The sequence below is a fragment of the Lygodium microphyllum genome, chromosome 23, assembly GCF_053477565.2.
Source record: "Lygodium microphyllum isolate KBCC chromosome 23, Lygodium_microphyllum_v1.1.10, whole genome shotgun sequence".
Lineage (NCBI taxonomy): Eukaryota > Viridiplantae > Streptophyta > Polypodiopsida > Schizaeales > Lygodiaceae > Lygodium > Lygodium microphyllum.
In genome coordinates this window covers 128193742-128213775 of record NC_141157.1, presented here as the reverse complement: position 1 = coordinate 128213775, position 20034 = coordinate 128193742, and the positions used below count along the sequence as shown (strand labels likewise).

Here is a 20034-nt window from a genome sequence, read left to right as displayed (position 1 = left end):
CCGTACTAATTCAGAAGGGGTTAGCTATATCCTGCTATACGTAGAAAATTTGCTTATTAGTGGCTTTGATTTTGCAACCATAGTAAAAATTAAGGTCCATCTTTGTTTAACTTTGAGATGACAGACCTTTGTTTGTTGTCTTAGTTTTTAGAGATCGGAGGTAGTTCGATCTGAAGATAGTATTTTTGTGACACAATAGAAATACACTCTTCAATGGACCAATATTACACGGATTAGACATGGCATGTGCCCATGCCTCTTGTTGCCATTGTCCATGTTTATAAGGATACCCTAGGTCAACACATGTATAGATTTGTGGTAGGAAAACTTCTTTGGTTGATTTATACTAGATTAGATTTAGCTTACTCACAGTTAGTTTGCTTAGTCAGTATTTCAATGCACCTAAGATGTCACATCGAATTGTATAACTTGGTGGTTTGAGATATTTGTAGTGTATTTATTCTTATGCCTTAACTTAGCGTTTTGGTTTATGTTTGGAGGGGTACATTGACTCTCACTGAGTATAAGATCTTGACACTCGATATTCCCATGGAGGCTATCTCTTATACCTTGGGCACAACATCTATCTCTTGGGCGAGTTGTAAACAAGAGACAGTGGCAACTTGGAAGTACCAAGCTCTTTTTGATGGTATCATGGAGGCTATCTATTTGAGAAGCTTACTGACGACACTTCAATTTTCATGCGACTCTTCTATTGTTGTCTACTACAACAATTAGTGTGCCATTATCCTTGTAGCTAATTGAATCATTATACCATGAACACACCTTGGATTAAAAACACATAAAAACAAAAACACTCAAAACTTTGGGTTGGCCTTCCTTTCTAACTCAAGTTTTGGGCTTAAGAGGGGTGTTGAGCTAAAATAAACATTACATGTTGAATTAGCTACTTAAACAACAAAAAAATGCGTAATTAATAAAACTCTAAAATTGTGCGTGATTTGAGCGAGTTTTAAAACAATGCATGATACGAGGTTTCAAAAACTTCTATAAATAGGTTATTCTCCATTCAACTCAATTTCATTTTTATAAGTTTTAGGCCCTCTAACTTCGTTGTCCACACCCTATTCGTAGAGGATGTCTTGAGGTTGTCCTCCATTCAGCTCAATCTCATTTTTATAAGTTTTAGGCCCTCTAACTGTCCATACCCTGTTCGTAGAGGATGTCTTAATCGCAGCTGCCTGTTGTAATTAGTCATCTATTTCCAACCTCCTATGCAAGTTTTCTACCCAGTTTGTTGCAACTAGCTATCATCTCTTTTCCAAACCAGGCCGTATTCAATTTGGTGGCCTGATCGCAAGCTACAGTTGCTATCTTCACCCCTAAGTACTTTGCGTTAGGATAGTCTGATTGCCGCCCTGCATGTTGATGTCATAATTATTGCTACATTTGGTCTTCTCAGCTACCACATGACAATCCACATTATCAACAAATTTGCAATTGTTTTCTCTCCTACTTGTTCAAACAATTGATGTGACATTGCTTATTATTGCATTTGTTGTTGTCTAATATTTGAAGACTATCTTGCTATGTTTCGAAACCTGCTAAATGTATGACACTCTCTTGCTTAGCAATTCTACATCGATCATTGAAACATGAGTTCGAGGTATATTTTTCATTCTTGCATAGTTTGTTCGCTAAATGGGCATTATATATTCAATATTCAATCATTCATTCAAATTTCATTGTATTTGTTGTCTCTTAGTTACCCTAACCCTATCTGTGTGCCCTTGAGTTTGTGCTTTATTGTATACTTTCATTTATGTTTCTATGTTAGGGTATTTCTTCACAATGTAGAGAACCCCTGATCGTTGGAAACTAGTTTGTCCTATTGCTTGTAATCTCCCTCTTCTTGTGCATGCACTGAGTTTTGCCTCTAACATTGCTCCATATATTTTTGCCAATGTGTGGCCAACCATCATGATTTTGTAGTTAGTTGGATCTAGGGGGTTTCCAAACTTGTGGATGGGCACGATGGTATACATGGTGGAATCCTCTAGAAGCCCTCTGCTAGAGCCCTACTAAACATAAATGCGAGAGAGAGAGAGAGAGAGAGAGAGAGAGAGAGAGAGAGAGAGAGAGTACAAAAACAAAGAGATCAAAATTTTCCCGCCTCTCCAATGGGTGAGTGATTAGGCAAAGGCCTCAAATGAACATTTTTTTGGGGAGGGGATGCCACATGGCACAACCAAGATGAATTGCAAGGGGCTTGTACGACCACCATGTGGCATGCCCCCCAAAAATTGTGTTCAACAATTAAGTAATAGATTTAAGGGCACATAGTAGACTTATAGCAAGGTATACAACAAGAAGATTATTCCTTAGGAAAGACCTTGTGATCACCATCATCTACAGTATGCGTTCCAACGAATCGGAAAAATATGCAAACATGAGAGCTTCTTAGTAAGTTTGCTTTGTCACGTTGCATCCTTAATGTTATAAATATATAACGCTGACAATAAAAGCCCACATGAGAAGGTTCTATCATCCTGGGAATTGTGTATCCTTGTCTACTGTCATTTCAGACATTTGTCCTTCCCCCTTAGATATAAGCATCCCAGTACGTAGCTTGTAGACAAGCCTTATCCTATTATGCTTGTAGACAAGCCTCGCCCAATATCACAGAAAAGAACGAGGTTAGAAAAAAGAGTCATGGGTGTGCAGGATACTCCACAAAAAGCAACACAGCAGTTGCAAGATTGTGCAGATACTGAGAGCTAACAAGAGCCTGCTATCAAGGCACAGATATCACAGAAAAGAACGAGGAAAGAAAAAAGAGCCATGGGCGTGCAGGATACTCCACAAAGCAACGCAGCAGTTGCAAGATTGTGCAGATACTGAGGGCTAACAAGAGCCTGCTATCAAGGCACAGTTTCCACACACCGTCGTATTGGAGGCATCTCTCAGCTGGCTTCAGTAACCAGTTTTATCCCACAATGATTTACTTCAGGACAACACCAATTGCTGTTAACTGTGCTTCAATTTTCTTTGACCAGTCTTTGTTTGCATGTGGGTTGGCTGGACTTGGGTGCATAATGTCACCTACTTTAATTCCCATTATGCTGCATTCATGAATCTTACTAGCCGCATATTTACCTGCAAAAGACCACAAAGTCATCACATCATTAGAGCAAATTGCAATGAAGCATCAAGTTGCTAAATCATCTCTCAGCTACCATGATTAAAAGTTCCATGATGTCTTGTTTGAATTGCCATGAGTGGACTGACTTGGGACCTTAATGCAATGGATTCAGTTCTCCAGAGAAAAAAAAGGCCTGCAACAGCAGACAAGTGCATCCCCGAACCAACATGTGATATTATACACACAACACTTACTGAGCATCACTTTTCCACAAATGACTCATAGGATGGAACTTGGTGAGAGATTAGCTATTCCCCAAGGGAGTTGTTTCCATCACATTGCTTTGTAATGCTGCCAAATTTATTTTGGACCATTTCTGTCGCATATACCATAAATATGGATGTGGCTACTTAGCATGCCAATGCATGAAGGTATTAAAAGAGTGGACTAAGCATGGGTTGGGTTCAGGGTGGGCCTCAGTGGGACAGGTCTTCTGGCAGGCAGCACTGCAGGCAGAAGATTAGCAAGCAGGATCCAAATATAGCATTGCTTTGGTCTAGGAAAAGCTATGGCCGGGTGGAAAAATCATTGCTCTGCATCATTGGTTGCCACACTAGGATCAGAGCAGTTGCACGTTTGAAGCTAGGCCATGATTGCATGCAAGCCATTTTGGGCAAAGATTTGGCTGAACGTAATAGGTGTAGATGCCATCAAAACTTTTATCTTACACTGGTTACACACCAGGCGAAGATCCCTGCCAGCAAAACAGTCTGTGATTTTGTTTACATATGCAAGGTGCATACTGTCTTTAAAAAATGAGTCTGGCCCACTGGTAAGAGCTTATGATTCTCTAACAATTGGTCTGCGGCTCAAACCCTGTCAGGCTCATGCTACTTTTAATAAAAATGGTGATTTTATTTTTCCCACTTGGGTGGGGGATTTCCCCCATCCACATGTGTCAGTCATGCACATTTTGCGGATCCAAGGAAATGTTGACACATCAGCTCAAGGCCCCTACATTTTGTATGCTCATTTGGCCGTCCAAGCCTGTGTGTAACTGGCCTTAAAATGGAAGGATTTGCATCATTTAAAAGGCCACACATCTCAATTGCATGTCACGGAAGTTAACATCTCATTTGATAGCAACACTTACAAGTGATGAATGTCTCATTACACAAGTCTGTTCTGCACACTTCGGTTAAGTTTCGATAGACCCAACTAACCCTAGACAACATCTCATTTGATAGCAACACTTACAAGTGGTGAATGTCTTCATTACACAGGTCTGTTCTGCACACTTTGGTTAAGTTTCGGTAGACCCAACTATCCCTAGACTTGGGTTGGGTCTATTATTTCACGACTGAAAGATTTCTTATCTTTAAATGAACGTTCGGCTGTACCCATAGTATACAAGATGTGGGCACATATATACATTCATAATATAGCATGCTCTAAACGAACAGAGCCATGAGAGAAATGATCAGATGAACATACTATTCATTTGCATGAACTAGGGGTGTCATTAAATAGGCATAGTCACAACTCATATGGCTCTTCACCTTTCCTATTAATGGGGATGCATCCTTATACTCTCTCCACCTCCTTTGAGTCACCATTGTATGTATCACTACTCACATCAGTCACTAGGAGTGCTAGTTTATATGTCTAACAACTACCCTTGCTTCTCAAGAACCCCGAAGCACACACATTTGCATGGATAGGAGTAGCAGCCCCCCGCCCCACCACCCCTTTTGATTTTACACACGACTCTGTAACTCTTGACTAGTGTTCGGGACTCAAAAATGAACCAGATGGCCCAGAAATAGGGATAGTGACCAAAGTAGTCAAAGCTCATAATGTCCCCACTGTCCAGTATAGGGCTAACAAGCAGGAGACGACCATGACCACTAACAAGGCCAAATGGCAAGCATTTCCAATTACTGGTTGACAATCATTGACTGCCTGAATTGGCTAACAAGAAACCTGCAGTTCCCCTTCACACCCATTTAAAGAGTCTCCACCCACCTACAATCTAACCTTCATTACGACTCCCTTCCTCCCCCCCAATTGGCTTATTCACATGGCTCCTTCCCACTTCTCGTCTCTCTTTAAATGACTTACAGATAGGCTCCCCACATTCTCTCATCACTCTTTAAATGAATGCATGTGTTGTGTCTTGTTAGACAGAATGGCAAACTCCTTACATTCCCTTCGCGCGCATTTAAGAGGTGTCCAACACATCAAAATCTATCCTCCGTTATAACCTTTGCCCCAACACTTATTCACATGGGCTCCTTCCCACACTTCTCTTGTCTTTTCTTAAGTGAACCCTTCTGTAGTCCCACGGTAGACTAAAGTAGCTAACTCCACACATTTTTCGAAGCCCATCGCCCTTGTATATGATTTTTCCTTTGATGCTGTCTTCTAGGCATTTTCTCTGGTGCACACTGCTATAATCTGCTGCATAATGTGAGTATGTTAAATCTATACTTTCAATATATTTTCAGACATTGATTACAGTTTTGTAAAAAGGAAGGGAGTTAGGACTACTGGAGGTATCAAAAGACAAAATACATATTCTTGTTAGCCGCCATAATGCCACCCAGCATTGGGCTGTGTAAACTTGAAATAGTGTGTGTTTTAAACCGTATGAACCATCTCTTAAATCAGTTTTTTTTAAAGAAATAATGTTTCCTCACAAACTCACAGAGGTACTTAGACTTTTGTACTCTATTCTTCCACTTTTTCGCTAGGGCAAACAAAAGGCCCCCACTAGAGAGAGAGAGAGAGAGACATGAGCTGAAACTCCATGAAAAGCCGAGTATTGAGCATAGGAAGTTATTTATCTTTCAAAGAAATAAAGCTTGGCTTGGACCAGTGGGGTTTCCCATAATCAGGCCGTTATTGTGGTGTGATACTGTTAAAAAATGGATTTTTCCTTCGTTCTATTTGCTAAGTTTTAGAGTCTCCATTGGTTATGATAACTAGCAAGATTGAATGCATCATCAGCAGCCAGAGGCCCAAACATTAGCATCACTGCTATCCTATTGTTTTGTAGCTGCTGTAAAGTTCAGTTGCAACGGCAGTAGAGGAGAATGATAAAACTCAAATAATTTCCAACTCATTTTTATGGGTCTCCTTAATTGAGTTATGAATGCTGAATAGCCACATATTGGAGAGGATAAGTTAACACATAGTTGTTAGGTACAATATGGTACGGTACGATAAAATACGATACTAAATGGTACCTTAAGATTTTATAAGGTACGGTACAATATTAGTACAACAAAAAAAATAACTTGATTATTTTGGACAAAAGATAATAGAATAGATATTTCAAGTCTAAATAGCAATGCTATTAGAGTATACAAGATGAGTACTTGAGGGTAACATGCCAAAACCTAATGCGGAATGCGCAACATGCGCTACTACTACCTACAACTTATAACTACATAGATGGGAGTGGATACATCATACATACATGATCATACAAATAAGAGAAGTGTGGGCTTGAGGGAGAGAAGGTTGAGAGAAATTGTTTGAATCTCAAATAACCTAATCTCATGGGAGAATCATATTAATATAAGGAGCATTTAGCTCATCCCAAAGTGCAGTTCAAATGGGATAGATGCATCCATTAAGTTGGTACCTTATGGTACTAATATATAAGGTACGGTACCTAAAGTATGGTATAGTATCAAACCTTTCGTATGTGGTACTAGTGCAATTAGAGAGAGGAAGAGGCTAGAGAGAGAGAGAGAGAGAGAGGCTTGAGAGAAAAAGAGGGTGTGAGAAGCGAGAGAGAGAGAGAGAGAGAGAGAGAGAGAGGCTTGGGGGAGAAATAAGAAAGAAAGAAGAAAAATAAAAGAAAGGAGAAAGAAAAAAAGAAAGTTGTAGACTTAAAGTAGAGTGGCCAAAAAGTACCCATTTTTTTTGTACTAAATCGTACGGACACGTACCGTACCGTACGGATAAGCCCGTACTACGTACGGAGACAACCCTGAGTTAACAAAAGAAGAGAATCGTTTAGAGCACTTATACACTATCTTAGCTGTCTACGAAAGAGATCACAAATGGCCCAATTGTGACTTCTTGTCCAAGCAAACTTTGTTTTCTAGGTTTTGATTCAATGGTGCTTGGATAGTGTATGATGGCTAGATGTTTCCAAGATTTCACGCTCTGCAGTACCTTTGGCAGCAACCTTGTGTCTTGTTCTTCCTCCACGAAAGTATCCCATCAAACTAAGAAACTCTTAAGAAAATCCTTTACACAAGCGGTTGAGTCACATCAAATGGAAAGGTCTAGTTGCATTTCCTCTGATGGTTTGAGCTCATGTGCTCCTCCATAATGATGTAGGCCCATTCAGTGGTAAGCCAGTCTTTTTATAGTCTTTGATGTGTAAGTTAAAGGCCCAAAAGGAGTTTGTGCTAATGGATCACCTGAGCTTTAGCATTGGTGATTGAAGTTCTATGGAGAGGGCATCATCCTGGTAATCTTGAATCTGCAGCAAGGATATTCTTTTTGAGTGCATTTGCTGTCCATTCAGCATCTTAGGCTTCCAATAGCCTAACATACTGAAAGTGTGCCTGGATGACAAGCTGTGGCTGACAATTTCGTCCTCGCGCATGTATATGGCCATACGCCATAACTTGTCTAGGTGATTCCTTGGGCTAAGAATCTACTGGACTGTATTTTCACAATCTGAGTGATGTACAAAAAGTTCAAAATAATAAATGCCTCTCGAAGATCCATGCATATGAGGGAAAGAATGCAATGTAAAGAGTCGATTGGTATGCTTCACAAGTGAGATGTGAATATGTTGAAAAAAATTGTCAAGCAAACACAGGTCTGCTTCTTTATTGGAGCTCAGCGAGACTCTCACTGGCAAGGACAGTAGTGGGTCAGCCAGGTCCTTGCGACTATGCAGTACATCACTACTTGTTGGGCATACTGCAAGTCATGCATTGGCAAGGTGAAGTGCCTTATCAAGAACTTCCATTGGTCTGGATCAGACAAGACTCTGGCCAGAGCAAAGGTTGCTAGGGACGTCATCATACAGCCTAGATCCAACGGAGGGTTAAGGATCATAGACCCAGACAGCAAGAGCAAAGCCTTGAGGGCTACACCCGTTGTTAGGGGTTTTCTTCCAAGCATCTGCTGGATTTTTCAAGAGATCAGGACCAAGGACTTAGGAAGGAGCTTCGAGGTCAGATTTGCAGTTCCATAGTTAGAGCATGGAGATCTGTATTATGAGGGCTTCACCAATCACCTATGACTTGTAGCTCACAGGAGCCTAGTAGTTGGCACATGGCTTGAATGCAGAGACCTAGTACGCAAGATGTGATGAGCTAGTGAAGACATAGAGACATTGCCTATGGGACTGCCCTAGAGCCCATGAGGTTGGAGGAGAGAGCCCTCAGGATGATAATTCATGGCACTACAGAGACCATAGTGGTGACTTGGGGTGCTGTAGCATGGGTCATAGATAGAGGCCCAATGTGTGGCTATGAGGATGTTCATGGGAACTATTCTTTTCTCATCATTGGACAGCATCTTAGTAGGGTCCCCAATCCAGATTACTTGCAGGCATGGTGGACCCAAGGACATTGCCACAGACTGGAGTTGATTGCCAGAATCATAGCCTGGTATATTTGAATTGCAAGATGCAGCCATGCTATTGACCTTCTGGATGTATCCAAAGTGGAGACTCTATCAAGGATCTGAATAGAGATCATTCATACTCTTCATGGGAGATGGGAGAGGATGCAGGGCAGCTCTGAGAGGATGAAGAAGAGAAGAGAGGCTTTTCTATGGACATGGAATTCAGGCACTTTCTTCCATACTACCCCTCCTATGGTTTGGCATTACAGCACATTGGATTGGTTGTTCACACAACCATTGTATTTGTGATGTACTTAGCTACTCTTCACAAAGTTCCTTGTACTTTGTATTTACCTCGGGCTTTTTGCCAATGTGTCATTAATAGAAATTTCTTTTCTTGGGAAAAAAAAGGGTTATCAGTTCAGTTGATTCTCAATAAAACAGTCAGATGCGACCCAGTGTTCCAGAATGAGTATGCCCACAATACAAGTAGTGGTTGGCAATAGCATCCTGGCACATTTGCCGTCTTTCCATAATCAGACATCCCTTTTCTCCTCACAAAGATGGTCTTACAGAAAGGGTCATTGCAGATGCATGGCATCAAGCACATTGGTGCAAAATAAGATAGGGAAGAGTAACAAAAAGTTAAGCTGTTTGTGTGGATGCAGAACATGAAAGTTTTCAAATCAAGATGACTTGGAGCTACAAGCAGAATGTAAGCAGTTAAAATTTTAGCCACTCAATCGATGAAAGCTTACAAGATGTTTGGCTCATTATTAATACTTTCAGGCACTATGCCATGCAAGTACAAAGAAATTGTCATTCTTGTGGAATAATCTTTCTTTCAAAGGTCCAAAAATCAAAAGCAGTTTCAACAAAGAGAAAAGACCTCAGATAAAGGCATATCAAAGAAACTTCCTTTTGTCTCAATGTTAATCAATAGATGTACGCTAACCTCTTAATACAGCTATGCTGTTGTTCCACAATAAGTGATGATTGGCACAGGAACAGACAGATCAAATACCACATCCTATTATTTTGATTTTCAATTTGGACAGGGAAAGAAAACTCTGACTAATCTCAATTGGACCTTTGTGAAAGTTGCTCAGGTGTAAACAAACATATGATCATTGACTCATCATAGAGATAGAAACCATTACCAATGCCCACAACAATGGATGGCTGCAAAATGGAGATTGTATTTTCCAAGGCCTTATTACAGATGACTTCTAATTCTCTGCGCTCTGCTGGATGAAGCTTATCTGGTGTGCGGTTTCTGAAAAAGCATGACAAACGTGATTAATCACTGTGTCCACTGAAGGAGTGGCATGTGCCAGAATAAGAACCCCTCTCTAGATATTTCCTGCCTGAGACATACTTCACAAATTTGTTGAACACAGAATTCTTTGCAACTAAGAAAACCTTTGATAATCTGAAAATGTCATGATCATCACCCATGATTTCAGCTTTCAAATTCATGATGGGTTGCCTGCGAGAAGTCTCTTAACTCAAATGCAACGAATATACCTTCACATGTACCATGAGGATTCAAAGATCATTTCAAAATGTACCATAAAGATCCAAAAAGAGCAGTCAAATCCAAAATCACCGCCACATTGTCTATCACATTAAACTGCATTGTATTGAACCACAATTTTGAGTATCACGTCTCATATGATTAAACTTACAACATCCCATGTTGTAAGATGAATTGCTCTTGCGACACATTTGCAACCTTGCCCTTAGGCCAATCGTAACATGTTTGGTATAAAGTGCGCACACGAACACCCCTTCCCACACATACACACACATATAAAAGATGGGTAGAAAGAAAGAAAGAAAGATATATTCATGTTTGGAAAAGGCCAATGTGGCAAACAAAGGATGTGTATGTGCATGTGTACACGTAGAGCTCGTAGAGCTCATGTGTGAGAGAGAGTGTGTGTATGTGTTGGGGGGGGGTGGGGTGGGGTGGGGTGTGTGGCAGGGTGGTGTGTACATGCATGTGTATACATCTGCATGTGAGAGAGATTCTGATTGACAATGTAAATGGAGCAACATTCCATGAAAAACATGTCTTTGTATGGGTTTTTTTTTTTCGAGTCGGAAGGGGGGGGGGGGGGGGGTGTTGTTGTACATGCATGTTACATCTGCTTGTAAGAGAGATTTTGATTGACAATGTAAATGGAGCAACATTCCATGAAAAACATGTATTTGTACATTAAAGAGAGATCTATATTAGTTAAATATAAGAATGTGAGAAGATGTAGAAGGGGAAAGAAAGTGGAGAGATAATGCACAAACAAAAGTGTGATCAGATATTCTTATATTGATAAAAATCTTGTTTTAGCAGAGTTTATGAATGGGCCAGGGAATGGGAATGGCCATTGCAGGGTGAAGGGTCCTGGAACATATTCCAGGCATTCCTAAGGGCTGGAATGGGCTTTCCCTATTTCTATGGTATAAAGACATGAAGCCAATTGGACTTGAGTCCCTTGAGCTGTTGTGATACTGATCCAGCTCCATTTTGGGCACATCCATATTTGTTCCAAGGAGCCCCACTGTTTTACACACTTTCCCATGTTTGACACACATTTTTTTTTCGTAATAGGTAATTCTATTAATTACGAAAAAAGTACAAGATTATATTATTACAAGATGCAGTATGGCTCTAGGCTGTCATGCATAAACTCGCTTTACGGAAGACCAAATAACTCAAAGAGTACAAAAGTCACAGCAAGAAGCAGCAGAGATTGCCATATGCCAAGGAGCTAAATCCTCCCTAGGCAGAAGACTTTGAGTGCTGTCCTATCATTGTCTTTTAGGTCACGTGTTATGGCCACATGATAGAGGATGATTTCATTTTAGCAAATGGTTATTGAGGAATTTCTTAGCCACATGCATGAGAATGTTGCTCAATTTGTGACAATGTTTCTTTCAGGAATGATTTGTTGAGCACAGATAGCACAAAATTTGTAGCTTCAGAGGGGGACAGAAAGGAGGATATTTTACAGGACACTTTAAGGGATCCTGCAAGTTTACAGAATTCTACAAAGGACCGTTTGAAGGAGGACACTTCACTCTCACAGGGAGACATTTCAGTTGTAAAGGAGGTCATTTCCTTTCCAAAGTATCCTCCTGTAGGTTCCAACATAGCTAAGGCAGACATTTCAGAGATACAGAGAACCACTAGTTCATCTTTCCAAAGGAGTTACCAGAGATTCAAGGACAGTTCCAGGCCCAAGCAATGAGTTGGCATTAACAATACCTACCACACCTTCTGACAGGGGACCCGCTTACCCTTTATGCTCCTTTTTCTGGAAACTTTTATGGTGGATCTCTCTGCAGTAATAGCCTTCACAATGGGCTACTTATTTCACCCCCTCATTTGTATTTGCCGATATGTCTTTCCTACTTCATTTGCTTTTCTGTGTATACATTTTGCTCTCAAAATGTTGCTAAGACAAAGTGCCTGATTACCCCTCATTCACATTCATATCTTCAGACATATCCCTCCTCCATTTGTGTTTCCCCTTAATCATTTTTCTCTGAAAATGTTGTTGAGACAAGGTGTTGCAGCTATTAAGCTAAAAAAGGTGAATTACACATTAAACCTTCCTTAGCTCATTAAACAACCTCAAAACTCAAGCACACTCAGTTCAGCGTGTTTTTTTTTTTTCGTAAAAGGTAATTGTATTAATTACGAAGAAGGTACAAGATAGTTCAGCGTGTTTCGATGTCCTACTGGAAAACTCTCCTGCTTTTGATTGGTTCTATCTCTATAAATAGAGAATATGCAAGGTCACTTGAATTCCTTGTCATCTCTTCTACCTCAGTTGCATCCCTTGACCAATCTTCATCATCACCACATGGCTGCCAGCTCCATAGCCTACTGCTACCCATTGTTCTCCAACTGCTGCTATGGACATCCTTCAGCTGCTCTTCTATCTCCAATGAACTGGATTTGTTCCCAGCCAGCTGTCACCAATTTCCAGCTCCTGCAGTGGCCATTCTCAGTTGTCACCTCCCATTCTGGAGGTGTCTATTGGCTGCATTTTGCCCCACCTACTATTGTCAAGAGTTCCAACATCATCATGACCACTTTCAGCCTACATTTCAGCTGTTCCAGCTGATGCATGACTGCTGGTTACCCTCTGCATCCATCAGACAGCCTTCTGGACATTTTCTGCACCTGATCTGATTATCATTCTTGAGTTTTGGGTTTTTGCATTAGGTGTTTGAATTCAGTGTTTCAGCCGTAGTTGTACACTCAATGTTTCCTTTTACAAACCCTAGCCTATCTACATAGCGACAATGTCCAGCTCCAGTTTGGACACTTCCGTATTTTCACACATGCACATTTGATGCACCTCAAGTGTTGTCCTATCACTGTCTACTTTTGTCACTTCATTGTGCACACTTCAGCTGCACAATTCGGTTAGAGACTAGTGACACCTCATTGTACATATTCATTTCTCCCTCCATCTTTGCAACAACCTATGTTGTATTTATATAAGCTCCATTTCAATCACATGGACACATTCACCAAAGTCTAACTCTGCTGAAGAATCCAAAACCCTCAGGTTATCTCCATGAAGCATTCCATCTTTGCAACAACCCATGTTGTATTTATATAAGCTCCACTTCAATCACATGGACACATTGGCCAAAGACTAACTCCATGACTGAAGAATCCAAAACCCTCAGGTTATCTCCATGAAGTAACACAGCATCAATAAAAACAACAATATTTACTTCACACACACACACACACACACTCACTCACTCATTCACTCTCTTTTTTTTTCATGAAGGGTAATTGTATTAATTACCAAAACAGTAAATCACAAAACTCGAGTGCAGCACAAGTACAAGTATAAAAGGTCTATATGACCGACAAGGGAACCGAAGAAATAGTAGCATGCCACGAAAGCAAATCCTATTGAGGAAGAACATCTGCTAGCTCAATGATGTCCAGCTGCCAATGAAGAAGGCCTCTGAAGTGGCTCAAGTGGCCATGGTAACCTGGCACTCTAGAAGCGGAATAAAAGATGAATGCATTCTGCATAGTCCAGATGTGCAAACTACCCCAGAAGTGCAAGAAATGGAAAAAGAAATTCATATCAGGCTGCATAGGATTTGAGAAGTTGGGCTGTCCAAAAAACCAAGCATTTGGAGACATTGATTGGCCTACCACTCAAGATCAGATAGCAAACAGTAGAGACCAAACATTCCTCGCTACTGGACAAGACAGAAACTGATGACAAGAAGTTCCTTTGCATGTTGTACAAAAGAAGCAGCATCCAATTGAAACACCACATCTTGAGAATGCAGATGGAAGGGATAAAGCACCAACCAACAGTCGCCAGAGAAAGGCTTTGCATTTAAAGGGAGTTTTGTCTTGCCAAGCCAACCCACCGTCACCGCAGATAACCACCAAGTGTTGCCTGTTTGAAGAGAGCAATTGCCCTTGCAAGCCAGCCAGTCCTCTCATATAAGCAAGTGGTATATCTAATTTACCAAGGTGCTGTCCAGATGCAGCCAACCATTAAGCATCCAATCTTCCAAAGGGGCATCCTGATTCAAAGGAGGAAAACATTGCAAATCCCATAGGGAGATTGAAATGGTATCCCATAAATGATGATAGCCTTTGGGAACATAATAGACCCATTGAATTGTCTAGAAAGGCATGACAATATCACTTGTAGGATGCATAGTGCATTGAGAATAGTAGTGCTTCTTGTAGAGTTCAAGAAAGCTTATGACAAGGGTTGATTGAGACTTCTTAGAGGATACCACTGCCAGACAGATGTAGAGCAATAGAAGCAAAGGAATGAATTTTTTGTATACACAAAGATCTGAATAAAAGAGTAAGAAACCATGAACTTAGTTAGAAGTAATGAACTTGCGGAACAGATACCCTATACCAAAACTCAAGAGGAGTGCACAACCACATTGGCTGTGAGCAATTGGCAAGGCTTTGAGACTCTTTTTCTTCGTAATTTCTTCGAAACTCTTGTTAAGAAGATTGCTAGGGTTTGCACTGAGGACACACAGAGTGTACGACCACGATAGAAACACAAAGACACAGACACAGACACAGAGGGCAAAACTCAAACCCTAAACACAACACTCAAAACTCAAACCCTAAACGCAAAACTCAAAACTCAAAACTCAAACACAAACAGAAGAAGGGAGAGAGAGAACACAACTCTGAAGTGAATGAATGTTGTAAATAAATGTAAGAGTGCATAGTGTGCTCAAGGGCAGAGCAATGTCGGAGTGTGACGTCCACCAAAGATGGATCCCAAGTCTGTGACCACCAGTTGGAGTGTAGGAGTGCTGAATAGTGAATGGCAGCAGGCTGGTCACCAAAACGCAGCAGTCTCAAGGCTGGAAACTGATAAACGCAGCAGTGTACCACCGATCGAGGGCTGGAAACCGTGCACAGTCTACTGTAAATAGTAGGCTGAAACAGTGTCTGAGAGTGTCACGGCCTGCAATGCTGAAAACGCAGGCTGGCTGACCCTGGAGATGATGGACAGCAGGCTGAACAGCAGCCTGGGACAGTCGCCAGCAGCTGAGAGTTGTCGCCTATTAGGTTGAAGATGATGTGGCTGCAGTCGATGATGGTTGGATAGCAGATGGAGGCGGTGGGCTGCAGGCTGGAAACTGGGTGCCAACAGCAGTAGAGGGTGTGTGGGCTGGTGTAACCTGCAAAACAAGGATGATGGCTGAATGGGGGCAGCCTGTCTATTTATAGATGTGAAAGGGCGCCCCAAAAATTAGGGTTTCCACTAAACTTTCTCGAACCACTTCCCGTTTTAGGGTTTCCACTGAACTCTCTCGAACCGCTCCACATTTTAGGGTTTTACTTTAAAAGAGCATTTTTAGTGTGTTTTGCGCCTGTTTAAGAGGCTAATCAGCAAGTAATGCATATTTTAGCTCAACACCCCCTCTCAGGCCCAAAACTGAGCCAAAAGGTTAGGCCAGCCATTGTGATGTTGATGTACCCCAAGGCGTCCCATCCCAAAGCAGCCAAGGCATCGGACAAAGAGTGTACGTCGGCTGCCCAGTGATCTACCAAGACTACAGAGGCGATGATTATCTTACCAAGGGAATCCAAGTAGTCACTCCAGAGAAGACAGGGCATGGAACAAAGGGTGCACATCGGCTACCTAGTGGCCTACCAAGCCCTACAAAGGCGGATGGAACTACATGGAACTTTTTTGTGTTTTTTTTTTTTGAATAAGTGTGGTAAATTTAATGGGATGCGGCCGATTGAGGAATAGTGACCCAGAAGACGGGAGTAGGGAGAATACACCCAACACATCACAAAATAGTACAAGCTAACCCATCCACTCAGGGTGTTGATGACGAGGAAAAGTAGGTGATGAGGTATCCATGTAATAAAGAAGGATGGTGGTGTGGTGACAACAACCGCCGGTGGAAATAGCTTAGGATTCGCTCAAGTGGTCCTCTGCACAATGAGATGCAAAGTATGCTACATGCTAAAGAATGCTCATGCAGCAAGTGCCACTTGGACAGTGTTCCTCATGGGAAAATTGTTCACTTGCCCAAGCGCCTTAGTACAAAGATGATGAAATTATGCAATGCAAAGGGTAAGGTACAACAGGGGGGAGAAGCCGATGTCGAAGACAAAGTGCTGAAGCCTGTAGAATACCAAGAAGAGTAGGAACCCCCTCTCAACTTGGATGTAGATGCCGAAGAAGGAAGGGGAGCCTGATGTCGGTCTTTTGTGGTGCCAAGAACCATAAGGAATGAAGAGGAGGAGAAAGCATCCCAGCTGGAAGAGCTAGATAGAAGTCACCACCATGATAGCATCAAGAGAGATGCTGCACGATCCGCCTCAGGAGGGGAAGCCTCTATGCTGGTAGAAGAGCAAAACTCCAAGGATGATGAAACCATGAAGGAACGTCGCGCATCCCAAGTCTCCAGCCCAGGTAGGACTGGGCAAACCTGCATGTTAGCCCTACACTGAAAACAAAATCTGCAAATGAGATCAATTTCTGCAATCACAGAGATCAGTAGTGAGATGCTCCAAAAACAAAATAAAACTAAAATGAAAAGCTAACTGAAGGAATAAGTGCAAAGATGCAAATGTGTATGTGTGTGTGAGTAAATGCAATGGAAGACTTAAAATGTAGAGACAAAAATCCTATGGGCCCGACTCTAAGAGTGCGAAAAATGAATGCTAGAGTGACCTAGGGTATCCGAAAGGACCTAGAGACATGCTAGTCTAAGAAGGTGGCCATCATCGCGTACGTCTAGTAGAGGGCTCTGCCAAGGGAACGCCTGACGAGGTGGGGAGGAAGGTGAGATAGATGCATGAAGTGCAACGGGATCGGAACTTGCAGACCAATAAACCAATCCTTCAGGAGTAGAGAACGATGGCCACTGAGGCTGTCCGGGTGCCACATGTCCAGCAGTCGCTGTGGGGGCTGAAGGAGTAGATGGGGCAGCAGCGGAAGGCGTAGCCCCACTAGACTGTGAAGTCTTAGTGGTCAACTGAGGCTTTTTAGGTGGAAGAACTTAGCCCTTGGAGCGACACTCCTCGTCCACATGGCCTGCTCTCTGGTAGTGTGTGCAAAACTGGTTTTTCTTAGGGAGTTGCTCCAGATAGGTCTTGATTCTTTGGTTCCATCGGAGGAAGAGGAGTCACCCCTTTGACAAAAAGATAGGGAAAACTGAGGCTAAACCTCATGCTCCACCACAACCATACATTCACAAACACTCATATTTTTCCTTATTTTTATGAAGCGTATTTCTATTTGCTTATTTTTTCTTATTTTTTAAGTATTTATCTGACAATAAACACTATGATTTTCTTATTTTTTCATGCCAACCATTCCAGCATACTAAAATTCAATTTTATTTTTCATTTTTTTCCATAGGAACATATTTCATCCACACGAAATGACAAAACCATTATTTTACCCTTATAAACCGCATTTCAAATTTGGGAGATTTAAATAGTATATGTAAATCATTATGAAATCAAAATTTTCTAATAGACAACAATTAAACATGATGCAACTAGCACTCAAACACTTTTTCATCACATGAGAACATCATTTTCATCATAAAATAAAATGTCAAAAAAACTTTATTTCCTTCATAAAAATAGTCATACAGTGTTTCTACGAAACCCGAGATGCACTGAATGACTGCATGACCAATGCACGGAGCCTCCATTGCTCTCAATTCCATGATGCATATCAAGCTTTAGCATCTCCATTAATCTCCATCATCATTTGCTTCAATCTTCTTCTCGATTCCTCCTTCAAGATAATGTGCATGAACAGCCCATAGAGGGGAGAGAGAGAGAGGAGAGAGAAAGACTAGATCTGGTTCTCTTCATCCAGGCAGCCATTGAACGCGCAAGAGGTGGTGATGGAGAGCGTGGGAAGACACAAGATTATGTATGCAACTGCCGGGGAGGTTGTTCTTCAGCCCCCATAGCCCCTGCTCCCTCAAACTTCGCATCTAGCGAGTTCTTGCCATTGGTGGTTTTCCCTCCCGAAGAAGAAGCAACCAACCCCCTCTGCTCTGAATAAGGCTGTGATGAGGATTTCTTGTGGACTTGATCATGCAGCCTTGCGTAACGCAAGAACTAGCACTCAAACTCGTAGAAGGTTGGCAATCGAGGTTGGGAGATGATGTGTTGAATGAAATTGAAGTATTTTGCGGGCAACTTATTCAAGAAGAATGTAATCTGATCGTCATCTGACTTTGGAGATCCAGTACTGGTGAACTCGGTAAGTAACTACCTATAGTCAGCCAGCTTGACTTTCAGATCATCCCCTTCTTTAAGAGAGAACTCTTGAAGCTCAAAGTTGACGCCTTTGGATCTAGGAGGGCAAACCCTTGATGAGCTAGAGTGGGATCCAAGAGAGTGGCTATGGACGGCCACTGCGGTCGCCAAGAAGCCATCCAAGTTTCTAGAGTACACTGCCAGGATTGGCAGACACGTACTGATGCAGGAGGATATGAATTGGGCGCCGTCACGTAGCAAGCACTGAGCGGAGCGCAGCATCACGGAGCCTTTTCGGCGGACCTTCTGGCATTGCCTATGGGATAGCTAGAGACCGAGGAGGGTGTTGTATTTCTTATGACTAGTGGCACATGGAGGCTTGGCAGTGGGAAGCTGGCTTGCCCAAATGTAGGAGGAAGGTTGTAAGAGCTGCATACAACAGTCTCTAAAAACCCCAAAGCACTGCCTTTGGTCATGGAGGAGGCGCAGCTCATGTGGAGAGGAGCATGCCGCATCCTTCGCCGTATAGCACCCAGCCTTGGATGTATCTCATGGGGAGCTTTCTGTTGGCAAGCAATCAGCCAGGGCCATCACCTTCTGTATGAGGCTGGGATGCAGGACACGATATTCATTATCGAGGTAGGATCGTGCACAGTGGTTGGTTTGGAGGCTCTACCCATCCGCCAAGTACTGGAGCCCACAACAGACCGCTCGAAGGTATGGGAGATCATAGGGAGTCTTACTAGATGGCATATCTGGAAGGCGCGGTGTCAAGAGGCTTTCGGCCAAGAGAGACTTTCAGTATAGGCGACCTTAGCAAAGCTCTGGACCTCCATCATCCACTCCCTCCGCGGCCGATGGGATCAGGTGCAGGGCGAGTCCAAGGCTCGTCAGAAGCTCTGTTGTCATTTCATGCGCACTTAGGGGGCCAAGATCTGTTTTTCGTGATGTAGGCAAGCAGCCCCAGTTGGCGATACAAATTTCAGTTGAAATGAAGATGATAAAGCTGAACGTCAAAGAGGATGCTGTCAATATGTGTTGAAAATACTCCCAGGCCCCAAAATGTCGCTTAGAATGCAGAATCAAGCCTCAATTTTGATGAATTCCAGCAAATTTTACAAAAGCACCAAAGTTTCATTGAAAAATTTCGGTCAAAATTGAAAAGCCCCAACTTTATTGAGGAAATCTCAAGAAATTTTGGTGCAGAATTGAAAAGAGCCATTTTGAGCTCACCAATGTATGTAACTGTTAATGTCTGCTATTTCTTGCCTGGGCAGGTGGTGGTGCAGCTAGTGGTAATATTGCTCAAGGCATGGTTGCTTGTTGTACAACAACAGGCTGCACTAGCACAACTTCCAGAGATGGAGGTAGCTTGACAGTGTTGGGTGTGCTAGAGTAGCAAAGGTGGCATGAGCTGGCAGAGGAGATGGGGTAAGCTAAGGAGCTGCTATTTATAGCTAGTGGTAGTTGGTAGCCATGGTTGAGAAGAGAGGGGCGAGCTATAGCTCAATGGCAAAGAGGGACAAGCTTGTAGCTCAATGGCAAAGAAGAGAGA

At 42.2% G+C, this 20034-nt stretch overlaps 1 protein-coding gene across 6 annotated transcripts in view; it reads right to left on the bottom strand.

The window, feature by feature from the left end:
- Positions 1 to 2399: 2399 nt before the first annotated feature.
- The window catches only part of LOC148016733 (uncharacterized), a 144519-nt gene continuing 126884 nt past the window's right edge, over positions 2400 to 20034 (bottom strand). For 2 of the 6 annotated variants that reach the window (XM_087663703.1, XM_087663702.1), the window contains 2 exons: positions 9865 to 9980; positions 2400 to 3117 (listed from right to left, as the gene is read on the bottom strand). In XM_087663703.1, the coding sequence (XP_087519829.1) occupies positions 2963 to 3117; positions 9865 to 9980 (271 nt within the window). In that variant the 3' untranslated portion in view covers positions 2400 to 2962. The remainder of the gene's footprint in view (positions 3118 to 9864; positions 9981 to 20034) is intronic. The other 4 variants (XR_015688037.1, XR_015688036.1, XM_087663704.1 and 1 more) reach the window with 3 other exon arrangements.